We start from the raw sequence: 15561 nt of genomic DNA on the forward strand, positions 1-15561 counted from the left end.
CTGCCTGCGAGTGCGTTTTTATCTGCCACAATCTGTTTAATAATGTTTCTTTTACTAAAGACAAAAGACAGGCAGCTGACTTATTAAGGAAAGCCTGGCCAGGTTACTAAAGAACGTGCATCTGCCAGCTGAGGAAGTTGCTCGAACTTCAAGGAGAACAAGGTGGAAAACAGGGACAGAAGCACAAAACAAGGCTCCTCCTTTAAGGCTCTTGGCCTTTTTGGGTTTGATCCCGTCCTAAACCAATCAGACCCCAGCGATGAGGATGTGTTCGGTCAGTATTGGTCAGATTTGGTCGTGGAAAGCAGGCAGCATGACTCCCAGTGCTCCCCTCTCAGGAGAGACACCATAACCCTGTCCTGTGTAGGTTTTCACTGGTTAATTTCACCAGAAGATGGTGCTGTACACAAGAAAAGATCAGGATAAAAGCACTGTTGGGGACATCAGTTCTCTCACTACTTCAAGTCCAACTCACCAAAGCAAAAAGGAAAACTATGAAAAGTGTCTTCAGTCCAGAAATATTAGTATTTACAGTTTCTGCAGCAGGTAAAGCTGCCTCTGGGCTCATGAGATTCCTCTGTGAGTGCATCTGAAACGTAATAAAGTGGATTGTTTTTGAGAAAGAGCTGAACACTTCCTTCGCTGTTGCTGTGCAGGAATGTGAAGGCTCATGATCATAATCCTTGGAATCTGTAAGTGGGCAAAGCTGATTGTGTCCCCTCCTGCCTGCCCTGTACTCTCTCGGTCTCCTCCCCACATCCCTCCCCTGCACTCAGACTGACTAACAGAGCGTTTCCTGGCACAGTTATGAGATGCTTTCCTCCACCTTCTTCACCAACTCAGCACCAGTCCATGTGTAAAATGCTCCTTCTTTCCCCCAACATGCACAAACTTTAATTAACTTGTGTAACAGCACCTATAAATCCAAAGGGATCGGTTTGTCGTTGCTAATCTGAACCCGCCCCAGACTCACACAAACAGCCAACATACCCCCACCTTTCCCTTGTTGCTGTCCGCTCCTGGACTGGCTGGTATGTGGGTGGAATAGAAATGTGTGGGGCCTTTTGTCCGCTGGTTCCAACTAAAAGCTCTCTGCCCTCATTCGGGAGAATCGGAGCTCGGGGAGAGCAGGGCTGTCTCCTCTCTGTCAGAGAGACACATGGCAGCTTAAAAAGGTGCCGATTAGGAAGAAGAAGCGAGAAGATCCATCAATCATCCCGGCCTTGGAGAGCCATTAGGTATTTTATCAAACTTCATCACTGGCTGCTTTGCACTAGAGATTTTTCAAGGAGTGTAACATACTAAAATCTCTATAAATTCCTACCGGCAGGGCCATGACTTGCTGGCCACAAATGAATCATACATCACAGACTGCCCTGTGGGTGGGGGGGTATTAGCGAGTCTGAACCTCAGGGGGATTAATGGAGCGATAGAGATGAAAATCATACTAACTTTCTGTCAAGTTTCCACAGACTTTCAAGCTGACAGCTGGAGTCGGAGTTGTCAGATTCTATCGATATGGACTGAATCACTTGATGTGTGCTCACCTGAGAGGAGGCTTGCAGAGTTTGACCAGGTACCGTTCATTTCTCAGACAGACAAGCCCGCACCGAAAGGACTGGCTTCAGCCTGCAGGAAATATTCAGATACAGCGGAATTACAAAAGTGTAAATAATCTAAATAAGTCTATGAATGTTTTTTCTGTTTGAAATGACTTTAAACCAGCCAAAACTGCCAGTTCTGATGCATGATTATACAAGAGATTACTGATAATCATGATTTGGACACATTTTAAACATGTGTGCACTTTATATACAGATTAAATATATTATAATATATATATAAATAATATAAAACACGTTTGCTGCTGTAAACGAATAATAACTCACAAACTGAGTCTTCAATTTAGCATCAGATGTTTTTTTTTTCTCACAAGACAAAAAACAAAAAAAAGGTAATGCACAGAAACTCTCTTTTAATACCACTTCTTATGGATTTTTGACCTTTTCAACACTCCCACTGGATTTGTGTTGGGTCCTGTGGGAATCCCAATGCAGCCCTTTAATGTTAATCAACTAATAGATCTTCAGCTATTTATAGAAACAAGATGTAGCAGCACTGGGTTATCAGCACCAAACTGAACATAAGCACATAACTATCTGCAAACTCCCAGTATACCACGAGGATGAAGCCACAATTAGAAAGAAATATGTGTTGTTAGCTTACTAAATGCAAGCAAAGCATTCAATAAACAATAAAAAGTGAGTACAAGATAAACTGCCTGTAAAATAATGCCTAAAATGATACTCTCTAATTAATGCATACATCTGAGCTTTAATCTTTATCTTAACTTCATTTGTTAACTCCAGAGATGTGGTTAAAGTCGGCTTAATACCTGAGCTGTTGTCATTATTTGACCTGCACTTATATTTTTAGCCACCTGCTTTAATGGCAACATTAAAATCCCATTTCAGCAGTTATAAATTCTCCTAAAACCCACCCATGTGCTTCCAGATTATATATTTTGAAGTTTTTGCTCATGATACGACAAAATCTTCTCCTTCATTCATTCAGTAGGAATACATGAAGATGATAATCTGGCCCCAACACATCTTTTCTGGTATAAGTGAATTCTACCACTGGCGCCCAACTAAACCCAATGTTTGTACATCCAATGTGAATCAATAAAGGTTCAATAAAGTAAAAAAGATCATTTAAATTCTGAAACAGTTTCTCAAGAAAATGGTAACCTAATAAGTTTTTATGTTTTCAGTAATCTAGGAGCTGCTAGCTCGAGTAGCTAGGCTAATTTAGACCTGCTAAAAGCAGTGAGCTGTGCTAGCTAACCAGAAGCTCACTAAGGAGGTGCTAGCTAGAGTAGCTAGGCTAACTTAGAGCTGCTAAAAGCAGTGAGCTGTGCTAGCTAACCAGAAGCTCACTAAGAAGGTGCTAGCTCGAGTAGCTAGGCTAACTTAGAGCTGCTAAAAGCAGCAAGCTGTGCTAGCTAACTAGTAGCTCACTAAGTAGGTGCTAGCTAGAGTAACTAGGCTAACTTAGAGCTGCTAAAAGCAGAGAGCTGTGCTAGCCAACAGAAGCTCACTAAGAAGGTGCTAGCTCCAGGAGCTAGCCCTGTTCCCACACCTATCTAACACAGTGCTCCTGGAGCTAGTAGCTTCCAGAGTTACTCTGCTTCCGGTTGACATGCAGAATTGCCTCTGTTAGCTCCTTGGCTAGCCCAGTTCCTGACTTTAGCCAGGTGCTCCCAGAGCTAATGATGTCCCGCTTGACCGGGAGCTTGGTAGCAAGCTTGAGCCATGCCTGTTTGGCATGCATTAAGTACCAAAGAGGAACAGTTTTTCTATGTGTTGGCACAACACAGATGTTCACACAATTGAAAACAAGTGGGAAGTACCAGTTTACTGTGAATACCTGTCAGAGGAAAGTGAAGCCCTTTCCTAACTACAATGCTTTTAATTCTTAGGTATCAGTTAATTCAAACACTTTTTTCTCATGCATTGCAGTGCACTGAGAGCAGGTAGACACTGAGTGAAAGATGGAAGAAGTGATGATGGACAGCAGCCAGATGACCAGCCAGCAGGCTCTGTGTGACCCCACCGAGCAGCAGAGCAGAAAACGCCCGGGCCCGTCCACTCTCAAAGTACTCAAGCCGTCTGTCGCCAGCACTTCTCTGATGGTTTAGCTAATCTTGTTTTTGTGGGGCATTCTGCCGATGCACTCAGCCTAAATTGCACAGGATAAAAACACCAGTTAAAAGCCTAAAAAGCAGCGTGGTGTTGCCATTTTTAGCACCATAACTTTAAACTTTTTCCTGACTATTTTCCACAGCTGCCTTCTACTTTATCTTATTGTTGTCTTAGTTGCAGGTTTAGGTTTATGTGACTCTTTTCTGCCGATAAGTGTGAACGATTGAGCAACCTGAGCCCTTTAAGAGCTAAAGTGGCGTAGATATGGGATGTATAAACACTTAAAATGTGAGACTCACATCTGTTTTTGGTCAACTGTGCAACATTCAGTCTGTAGAATCAAGAAAAGAAATAATTCTACTCTGAATAAGCATGTCAGACCTCCTGGATACTCCTGGATAATTGATAAGTTGAATTCATCGAACACCTTTATTGTTGCACAGATTCATATTTTCCAGGGAAATCTTGTTTAAGTCTCAAAGCCTCTGCAGCTGCAGATGAAAGAGCAATAAAACTCATGGGATAATAATCCCTGATGGGGATTAGGCTGAGAAATACGAACCTCGATGATCCGACACAGTGTGAAGCTGCAGAGCATTTAGTCAGAGTTGTAAAAAAACACTCATTGGCTGAGCTGATTTCTATCAAAGTGGACTTACAGTGTAAGATAATAACTGGATGACGGATCGATCATGTTCCCCTCTGTGTCTTCTAGCTCTTTATTGTGGCGCTTTCCTTCGCCTACTTCTCCAAAGCCCTCACAGGGACCTACATGAAGAGCTCCATCACTCAGATTGAGAGACGTTTTGACCTCTCCAGCTCGCAAATTGGACTCATAGATGGCAGCTTTGAGATGGGTAGTATTTTCCACTTATGTAACCTTAAACTTTTGTGGTTGATGGATCCATGCACACTTCAGCCTTAGCTTGATAAAACCATCTCATTGGATTAACATCCTTGTCCCAGTGTACAAGCACGCCGTAGTTATTCTTTAACGGCTTCTTCTTGGTCCTTTTCTTCTTTCTTCTGTGTAGAAACCTCATGAGTTACGTTCAGATCACAGACCTCCACAGTTTGGGTCCACTGGAACCGTTTTAGTTTTAGTTTCTCTGTGCTTAAACTTAGCTCCTGCTTTTCTTAATTCACTTTTTGCTTTCTCGGAGGTAGGCAACCTGCTTTTTCTGGCCGTGGTCAGCCATTTTGGGGCTAAGCTCCATCGACCCAGACTCATCGCTGTGGGATGTTTCCTCATGTCTGTCGGGGCTTTCCTCACCGGCTTGACCCACTTCTGCATGGGACGGTGAACATCTCCAAACACAACGACGATTCGGCCAAATTCTGAAGCAAATGGTGCAGATTCTGTCTGATTGACTGTGTCTTTGTGGCTTGGTTTCACAGCTATACGTATGACACGGTTATTCAGGCCTTCCAGAACAGCAGCGTGAGCATTGCTGCTTGTGTCGACCCTCAGAAAATACCAGACGTTCAGATAGAGCCTTCTGTGGAGGACACCGGAGGTATGAAAGGTTCATGCTGGGGTCAAACCCTCCATGTCATCAAAAGCATTTTCTGATCTCAAAGTTTCACCTTCAGGTGTCAGGAAATATTCATTTCTTACCAGCTTCACAGCCGAGGAAGAGCTGCTGTGGCTGGTGAATCATCCTATACTCCCTGAAACATTTGTATGAATTTCATCCGACAGTTGAATCCTGACTTTGGCGATTCCCTGATTTACAACTTGTAATACGTAGTGGACTGGATAGTGTAGTGATAAGATTGCCACCATTCATGTGGGAGACCTGGGTTCAAATCCCCTGCATGAAAGGTATTACCTCCAGTAGGGGTCCTTAGGCAAGGCCCCCTTACCTTACCTTACCCCATCTGCCTACCTGTAAGTCGCTTTGGATAAAAGTGTCTCCTAAATGCATAAACATAATAAACAACATCTGAACATGAATGGATTATTCCTATAGCGTAAATTAGCTCAAGTATCCCTTTGTTTCCACTCAACCCATGACTGCAGAACATCATCATGACACAATTGATGGTTATCTCACATATTTGGGCTTGGGTTATGCAAAAATACAGCAAATGAAGTGTACTCCAGTGGTTATATGGGGTGAAAAGTCACCTATTGAACTGTTCAGTACTCTGAAAGAAGCCAAATAACCGATAAACCTCAGAACAAACTATAGCAGACAGTCTTATTGAAAGGCAGCGATTTTTGAGATGTTAAAGGAATCAACTCCACAGCTTCTTCCTGCATCTGATCCGAGGTTTCGCAGACATTGTCATGGAAATTAAAAGCAACATTTTTCTATTCAAATAAACCTAAGTGGTGTTTTTCAGTTTTTCAGTCTCATTGAAAGGCTAAGATAGCTACAAACAGACTGGGAACGTTCCTGTGGTGCTTTGCAGCATCATTACTTCTCAGTGTGTCCTTTTGCAGCCTGTGTGAGAGAGTCCAGCTCACACATGTGGATCTACGTGTTCCTGGGCAACGCTTTGAGGGGGATCGGAGAAACTCCCGTCACGCCTTTGGGCATCTCCTACATCGACGACTTTGCTAAAGCTGAAAACTCGCCCTTCTACATCGGTAGGATAACATAATTCGTGTAATCCTCTGAGAAGAGTTTCCTCAGAAGCTTTCTGTGACATCAACAAGGCGTTTCCTGGTATATTCCACATATCTTCATGTAAAATATTAACCCTTTTGATTGATGTGGCAGCTTGTCTGCAGACCATTACGCTCCTGGGCCCCATGTTTGGATTTCTGCTGGGCTCCTACTGTGCCAAACTATATGTCGACATAGGATATGTAGACATGGGTGAGTGCTCTGTGCTTCACTCAATATGAAATATAATGTCCCTGAAGAGGCTTCTTATGATGGTTTAACTGAGCTTTACCAAACCAAAGTTGGCATTTTTTGCACTTTCCCGTGAATTTCCTGAAAACAGTTGGGCACAATTTGACTTCTTTAAAAGAATTTGGCTTCTGACAAAGTCTATTTGGCAAGAATCTCACATTTTTAACGGCGTGGACCCAGGAAGCCTCATTTAAACCAGGCCTGCTGCTCACAGGGCGAAAGGTCCGAGACGCCAGCACAAAAACAGGCACAACACTCGTCTCAAAAGGTTAACGGGGACGTTCTGGAGTATCCGTGAGAAATTATCCAAATCAATTATTAATTTGTGTAGATAAATACATGATCATAGACCAAATGGGTCATTTTATCTCATATGGAACCCATGTTTAAGCCACTTTACTGAAGGTCCTCTCAAAGCTGGAGACGGACCACTCAAGTCCGCCTGACCCTAACCACTCGGATCTGAGGTGGGTGGAGTTGGATTTGAGGTGGTCCAACATCAGGCACCCTAGCATTTATGCCCACAGACTGTTCAGCCCAGGAAGATCTGCTGTGGCTTATGGTCACTTCACGTGAAAAAGACTCATTTGAGAACTCTTTCATAATGCAGAAAGCGTGACCATCACTTCTAAAGATGCCCGATGGGTGGGCGCCTGGTGGTTGGGTTTCCTGGTGTCCTCTGGCCTCCTGCTCATCTCCAGCATTCCCTTTTGGTTCCTGCCTCGTTCGCTGCCCAAGCAGGACGGTGAGGAGGGCAAGACTCCCGCCCATGTGACCCCAGACGGGGAGGGGGATACGTTCAACAGCAACCACAGCCTTAAGCTGACTGAAATTGCAAAAGGTAAAGGAGAAGCAACGCTCCTCTGTGTGTACGTGTGCCGGTTTATGCAATTCAATTGTGTTTTTACTGGATATCCTTTCAGAGTTCCTTCCATCACTGAAGCGCCTGTTGGGAACTCCTGCTTACTTCCTGCTTCTTTGTGGGAGCATCCTGAAGTTCAACTCCTTCATTGGCCTGTTCACCTTCAAAGCCAAATACATGGAGCAGCAGTTTGGACAGTCTGCGTCAAGAGCTAATTTCCTCATAGGTTAAAACACTTTAATGCATCACGTGGTCAAACTAATGTTGGGGAAAGGAAACAAATCTCTAAAAAACAGGATGCACTGACTTGCAAATGTCAAAGATCAGCATTTTATTCACAATAGAACGTCATTGAAAGTGAGGCTTTTTAGGAATACGCTAGTTGGAGTTTAGTTTTTTTTTTAGAGACGGATAACTGTCATAAATCCTGTCATCCTGGTTACTTTAAGCCTTGGACAGAGAGAGAAACACCTTTACACTGAGATATTGTTGGCTGAGTCTTAGAGAGATCATGGGGTCAGTCACCTTGTAGGAATAGGAGGTACTTTTGGGTGCTAGCAGACGATAAATAGTGGGAGGGGACCCCACAAATGTAATTTAGATGTATAACAGCTCTTCATTCAGAGCTTATCCCATGGAGGAACCAATATGATGACACTGTAGAGACTTTCTGGTGTTTTTCTTCCAGGTGTGGTGAACCTGCCGGCAGTGGCAGTCGGGATCTTCCTGGGGGGACTCCTGATGAGGAGGTACAAGCTGAGTGTGGTGTCAGGAGCTCAGCTCTCCTTCGCCACATCCTTTCTGGGGTACCTCCTCTTACTGCTGCAGTTTGGCACCAAGTGTGATAACATACCTGTGGCTGGGCTCACGGTGTCATACAATGGGTCCGTGCAGAACCAGAATGCTTTACTTTCCTTTACCGTCCGATGGAATCTAACCCATCCATCCATCCTCTGCAGGACACGGAGCATTTCATACGATGGAAAGACGCTCTTCTCAGACTGTAACAGAGACTGCTCGTGTTCAGCGGAGGAATGGGATCCTGTCTGCTCAGACAGCGGCATCACCTACGTTTCCCCTTGTATGGCCGGCTGCCTCAGCTCCAGCGGACAAGGCAAAAACACAGTAGGATCACACAAACCTACAGTATTCACAGCTGACCCGAATACACAGTTAATACCTTTATATTTGTTCCATGCTCAGTGTTCTCTGCTTAAAAAGCAAATATTATGAAATACATGCCTAATTTCTTCAGAATACATGATTATGGATATCATTTCTTGCCGATTCCACATGAAGATTTCAGTAGGGACCGAATATATTCGGTTATATATTCGGCCGAATATTGCAAAAAAAAAAAAGCCCCTTTCGCTATTCGGTGGAATGAGTGAAAAATAAGGCCGAATACATAAATTATATGTACATATATTAACCTTATAGCAAGGCCGAATAGGCTACTAGCGCCGGGTTTTAATGATGCAGTCAAACAACGTGCAGTGACACGGTAAAACAAAGACGTCGGTAGTGTGGAGATAGTTTAAAGTGTCGGAGGGCGAGAAAAGAGTGTTTAACCAAAGTATCTAGAGGAGGTTCCTCTGCAAAGACCTTTGGCACTCCTGCTTTAATGAATCATTTCAAAGCCAAACACCCCGAAAAACACAGGCCTGGATAGTGTATGAGGTTACCACACACTTATTGGGATTTCCCTGAGCCTTCTGTTGGCATTATTAGCCTGCTGTGACTAAGCAGACTTGTGCCAAAAGGACAATAATTCATTTGTTGTGGGTTTATCCACTTTTATGCACTTTGGTTGTTTTAGGAAAGCACTTCGAATGCAGGTTTTGTTTGAAGGCCGACAGAGTAGATATTTCTGAACTGGGGCTAATAGAAATGTGAAACTACTGGAATATTCAAATGTCAGAATATTTAATAAACATCTAATTTCTATGAAAGTCTTCGGCCGAGCGTTTGATTTTTGTTCGGCCACAAATTTTCATTTTGGTGCGTCCCTAGATTTCAGTATAGTCTCTTTTCCTAGGTCTTCCACAACTGCAGCTGTGTGTCCACCTCGTTTCCAGCAGGCAGCACCACGTCAGTGAGGCTGGGGCAGTGCCCTCATGCCAAGGACTGCAGCCGCAGTTTCACCTCCTACATGGCTGTGTCCGTTCTCAGCTCCTTCATCAACTCTTTGGGAGCCACGCCGGGCTACATGGTCATCATACGGTATGTGCAACCTTACCCTGCGAAATGTGACTGTATTGCATTGTAATGGTGTGTGATAGGCTCCCATTGGTCTGCTACCTTGACATAGAATTCTACACATTCAAAGAAAAAGTTAGACAAAACTTACACTAACAACGTGTCAAAATGGGGGGCATGAAAGTGAGGGGAAAAGACCAATTTTTAAAGAAGTCAGACCTCCCACATGAATTCTGATTTTGTAGGAAATGTTGCAGCAAATAACTCAGCAGGACAAATTTTCTTCACCATACTTCCAATGAATTCCATCCATCATCTTCCATCTATCCGAGGCAACGGATCCAGGAGAAACCATCCATCTCTCTCCTCAGCAACACTCCCCAGCTTCTCCTGGGGGATCCTGAGGTGTTCCCAGGTCAGATGGGATATATAATCCCTCCAGTGGGTTCTGGTTCTGACCCGGGGCCTCCTCCCAGGAGGCATCCTAACCAGAGGAACCACTTCAGCTGACTCCTTTCTATGTGGAGGAGCAGCGGCTCTACTCCGAGCTCCATCCGGATGATAGAGCTCCTCCCCCCGGATGGTGGAGCTCCTCCCCCCCGGATGGTGGAGCTCCTCCCCCCATCTCAAAGGCTGAGCCCCGCCCCCCTCTGAAGGAACTCATTTCAGCCGCTTGTATCCAGCTCCTCATTCTTTGGGTCAGAACCCAGATCTGTGAGCTCAGGTGAGGTTTGGAACAAAGATGGAGCAGGAACCTGAAAGCTTCTCCTTCCGGCTCAGCTTCACCAAACGGACCGGAGCAGCGCCCTCATTACTGCTGACGAAGCCCCGATCCGTCTGTCCATCTCTGATGATCCAGAGATGCTGAAACTGCTCCAGCTGAGGCAGAGACTCATCCCGACCCGGAGGTTCAGAACCACGGCCTCAGATCTGGAGGAGCCGACTTTCATCCCGGCTGCTTCACACTCAGCTGTGAACTGAAGGTCAACAGAACCACATCAACTGCAAACAGCAGAGATGTAACCTTGAGGTTCTCAAACCATCCTCTCCTCGACTACACCTCCAGATCCTGTCCATGAAAACCACAAACAGGATGGGTGACGAGGGGCAGCACTGATGGAGTCCAACACTCTAAAAACAGGTCTTACTTTGGTTAAACAGGGATTGAATAGCTCATAAAGCGAATCTGGTACCCGAACTCCCAGTCATCCATCCATCCATCCCATCCAGTGCAGCTTACATTAAGTCTTACACCTGAACCACTATAGTATGGCAGAAGAATTGCTAAGAGGTCTACTTAACATTCACATGTGTATAAGATTCAGCCTCGGATTACGAAAGGTCTGATTCATTAAGAGAACTTTGTTCTTAATATACTGCACGCTTAGTGTGAGCAAAATGAACTCAAATGCACATATAGTCACTTATCACTTCTATCTAGAGTTTTACCACCATAATGTACTTTGTAACTGACACCTGAATAGCATCAGCCATGGAAATATAATCAAATAACATCATAGGTTTATTCAACCACTCAAACAGAAGGAAATTAAAATAGATTAAACCCGGGATTTTATGTTATTCAGGTTATGGAACCATACACTTTAGCGCTGTTGGAGCTCATTTGCATATCTAGGAGACAACCACCATCCTCACAATCCATCAGAAGCGGAGGAAGCGAACAGAACAGAACATCCAAACCTTCGCTCCCGCAGTCTGTCGAACAATGAAGCCAATCTGTCTTGGACTTCCCTGGAAATCCTCTCCTGTGGCGGCGGTCATCCTGGCCTGCCCGCTTGGCTCCTCCTCCAACGGCGCGACACATGGAAACCAAAATCCCTTTCCGAACTCTCTACTTTCCGGTTTTGGGTCGGAAACATAATAACCAAACGAGCTCTTCAATTTAGCGAGTAAAGACTTTGTTTTTCTCAGTAGAACAGAAACGGATAACACAGCTTCGGCGTATCGCTGCATTAGCAGTCGCTCACCTCTTCCCGCTCATCACGCACTAGACCATCCCTACGCCTCATCTCATTGGCTGAAACACATCAGTGCGTGATTGGCTCTTTCTCTCTTCGTTTGAGTGACACCTTTCTAAACCAGTAGAAATCTTACAACAGTGTACGACAGTTACGGTCAGTCCACTTACTTCTAATTACTTTCTATTACATTAAATTATTGCAAACCATGAAAATAAAACTGAGAATAATCTACCGGATTCCCAATTCTAAGCACCCAAATACAAATAAGTAAAATTAACCAGTACATTAATTTAACCAGGTGCTACATTTAATTGGGAAACAGTTTTCGTTATTATGACTCAATGATGTTCTCTTCTGTTATCATACGTGTTTCTGCTTGCTTTCCATCTACCAAGAAAAGGAAAACCTATTATTAATCTTTGTTTTTAAATCATTAAGTGTTTGCTTTCTTAATTTCTTCTTGTTTCAGGTGCATCTCACCGGAGCTTAAATCCCTTGCACTGGGTATTCAGGCCTTGGTAACTCGGACTCTTGGTAAGGTTTATTATTTACAGCTGCATGTGAGCTTCTCTTCCAATGTGGTGGTTTGATTTTAACTTTTTTGCTGTTGGATGAGGGTACAACTTAAAAAAATCCCCAAATTAAAGCTTCCTCTGATAAGAATTGTCACATTTGGTCTAAACTTATCTCCATTTCATTGCTATCAGTTGATATCTTGGTGATATTTTGCCTGCAGGTGGAATTCCTGCACCGGTGTATTTCGGAGCTCTGATTGATTCGACTTGCTTGAAGTGGTCGGTGAAGAAGTGTGGGGGGACGGGGGCATGCCGCCTTTACAACTCTGATTTATACAGGTATCCCATCGACCACCTCATCAAAGGCACTTCTTCTTCTTCTGTTTGAAGATTTCTCCCCTGAACTTTGTCAGCTTGTTTTCTCCATTTGCAGAATCATTTTCCTGGGGCTGATCACTTGTCTCAGTGGTACCTCCTATTTCTTCGTCATTGCTGTAATCATCCTCCTCCGGCGACAATTTCGGAGACCAGAGCAGGTAAAAGAGACGAAACAGGAACTAAAGCCCTTCGAGGAGACCGGAGCTAGTTCCAAAAGTCCAAAGCTGCTTCATGACCCAAAAGTTTGTGTAAAGGTTGAGAAAGACTTGGAGGAAGAAGGAGAGGCTGACAGAAGAGAGAAAACACCCCAAGATGATGGACTTACCTCCACCAATAACACGCAGGCGCTCACTTCTTCTTCTTCTTCTTCTTCTCATGAAGCCAACGTGGAGATGGTCTGTAAGGAAACGGTTGCACAGGTGGAAAGAGAAATGCTGGACCATCCCACAACTGACAAGAACAAGTCAGAGAAAGGAAGTTAGCGAAGAAACTTGGTGGTCCATTCAAGCTCATGTTTTCAAAGATTCAAACCATTTTCAATACAAAGTTTGGGCAAAAGTCACATTTAAATGCAGGGTCAAGAGGGACTTATTTTCCACGTGGACAGTTTTTCCTCCCGATTCATTACAGAATAGAACTGTTCAGTAATCTATTTCCTACAGCTTTGGAAACACAACACAGTAGCTATTTGATTTTTAACAGAGTGAATTACACTGGACAAGCACATTGACCAACACCGCACTGAGGTGACTGTGTTTGCATTATGATGTAACCGCTGTGCGATGCTTAGAGTGATAAATATGGTGAAAATCAGCTACGTAGAGAAATATTTTTTCTTTCTATCAATAAATAAATCTTTAAATTTTGTTATTGCATTAATTTTTCAGATGTAATCTGAACACAGCCTCAGTCATAAGAGGCACATTTGTAAATCATTGTTAATTTTTGTGTTAACAATGGAAAAAGTGGCCTCTCTGCTCGTCTACTTTAACACAAAATCATTCCCTAAAAAAGTTATTTTATTAATTTCTTTTTATGTAACTGCTGTTTTCTTGAGTACTCATAGAAGTCAGTGTTTCACCTTGAGACGACTGATTCTCTAAGCTGAGAGCAGCTTGACTCCTGAGGATTTCCTAATAGGTGAGTTAGCTAACAGCTAACAGAGTTAGCTAACATTTTTTAGCTAACGGCTACTCAGAATGCGACCCTAAGAAGAGCAATCTTTCAGCCATCTAAAACAACTCAAACCTCAAAGATTTCTTATCAGTTCAAGCTTGATATTGTGAACTTTTACATCATGTTTCATGACAGGAGTCAAGCCGCTCTCAGCTTAAAGAATCAGGGGATTTCCTAATAGGTGAGTTAGCTAAAAGCTAACAGAGTTAGCTAACAGCTACTCAGAATGCGACCCTGAGAAGAGCAATTTTTCAGCCATCTAAAACAACTCAAACCTCAAAAATATCTTTGCAGTTCAAGCTTGATATTGTGAACATTTCACACTTCAGTGACGGCAGCATTAATTGCAGAGGATTCAATTGAGAATCTAAGATTTGGGAATTTTATGTGTTGCCTTCAAGCCCTTTTCAGGAACATCCATGCATTTTTCATCAAAACAATTTAAAACCACATTCTGCACATGTGACAAAAGCATGGCTGCAGAAGAAGAGGATACTTGACATCAATCTGGATTTATCCCCGACCTACAAACTAATGCAACAACAATTCTGTTCTGTTGGACACTTTCAGACCTGTTAAGAAAGAATCTGACAAAACACCACCTGAAACCAGTCATTTTTAATGTCCTAAACATTATTTAGGTGTGAAAACCAGTGTTAAAAAGTATCAAAAACTTACTGTCCCACATAATTTTGGAATGTATCTAGAATTTAGGCAAGTAGATGAGAAAAATCAGTGCAGTAAGAGCCGAGTTTTTCCTCATTTGGGGATATGATTACGGGCCATTTTACTCTCCAACAACACAGAAAGAAAAATGTAATCCCTACCAAAGATCCCCTTCACCACAGTTCATAATCTGCGGTGAAAGCCAGTGTTAGAGGTTATAAAATAGAAACATAATCTCTCCTTTAAGTTCTACCTCTTCCCCTGTTTGTAAATCAGGAGTCTGTCCACTGGGGAAAGAAGATTCATCTTTAAATGATCAATCGAGGAATTCCTTTGTCTCTTTCTGTGCTTTCAGTTGAACCTCGTGACCTCAGCTTCCATGTTGCTATTCTTCGGTAAAGCGCTTCCTTCCTAATCCCAGGAGTCTCAGCTTCTTACATCAGTGCCTTGCTGCGAGGCATTGCGTCTTTAGTAGCTGTAATTGGGAATGTGTCCTTGGTAAAGTATTCTCCAGGAAATTGTAAATGCTTGAACAAGGAGAGGCTTCTGTACAGTAGCATGAAAATGATTTAGCACATTGATTCCCATCTCTGTCACCACTGCACTGCAGCTCCTCGCCTTCAACTCTGCTCAAATACCGGAAAACTTCTACATTCAGCACAATGTAAAGGTTTCCTTGGTCACTCTATCAGAATGTACTTAATTCCATAAACCCTGATTTTGAGTAGGTAACCTCTGAGGAAAATCTGACTGTACAGAAGCTTCAGGGTAACAAGATGAAAAACTCTTTAGCTGTTAAATCAGTTCTAATTTTGACAAGCAAACTTTATCTGTCTGTTCGGAGTGGCTGTATGTAAAAGGTTGTTGAATTTGCAAGCATAGAAATCTGGCTTTCTCCCTGGTGATGGCATTTTTACAAGCATCTCAAAGGGTCTGATGTGGCTCACTGTGCCACAGAGCTGGCAGTCAGATCACATTGAACACTTACTAATATGTGGCGACCCTGCTGCTTCATTTGGGTGGCAAGCTAGCAAGTGAGCCACATACTTTGTACTCATTTAAGTTAAAGGGGAACTTATTTCTGGCATGAAATACGTTCATCTACTCACGAGAACAGTTTGGTGAAAGTCGGCGTCCTTCAGAAGATATTTAGATAACTGGAGATCCATATAACGGAGTGAACGGGGCTTAGAGGATGCAGCCTCTAAATAA

The 15561-nt window shown here is 43.3% G+C and overlaps 1 protein-coding gene across 1 annotated transcript; it reads left to right on the forward strand.

Annotated features, from left to right (window-relative positions):
- The first annotated feature begins 1109 nt into the window (after positions 1 to 1109).
- On the forward strand, positions 1110 to 13326 carry LOC140283134 (solute carrier organic anion transporter family member 1C1-like). Its single transcript, XM_072377809.1, has 16 exons — positions 1110 to 1238; positions 1464 to 1576; positions 3522 to 3658; positions 4420 to 4561; positions 4872 to 5004; positions 5103 to 5221; positions 6154 to 6300; positions 6434 to 6532; positions 7182 to 7412; positions 7495 to 7659; positions 8122 to 8317; positions 8393 to 8558; positions 9472 to 9656; positions 12084 to 12148; positions 12351 to 12468; positions 12563 to 13326. Exons 3-16 carry the CDS (start codon positions 3554 to 3556, stop codon positions 12987 to 12989), a joined length of 2298 nt encoding a protein of 765 aa, XP_072233910.1. The 5' UTR covers positions 1110 to 1238; positions 1464 to 1576; positions 3522 to 3553; the 3' UTR covers positions 12990 to 13326.
- Positions 13327 to 15561: the final 2235 nt, after the last annotated feature.

This window comes from Leuresthes tenuis, unplaced genomic scaffold (genome assembly GCF_036924035.1).
Source record: "Leuresthes tenuis unplaced genomic scaffold, fLeuTen1.0.hap1 SCAF_23, whole genome shotgun sequence".
Classification (NCBI taxonomy): domain Eukaryota; kingdom Metazoa; phylum Chordata; class Actinopteri; order Atheriniformes; family Atherinopsidae; genus Leuresthes; species Leuresthes tenuis.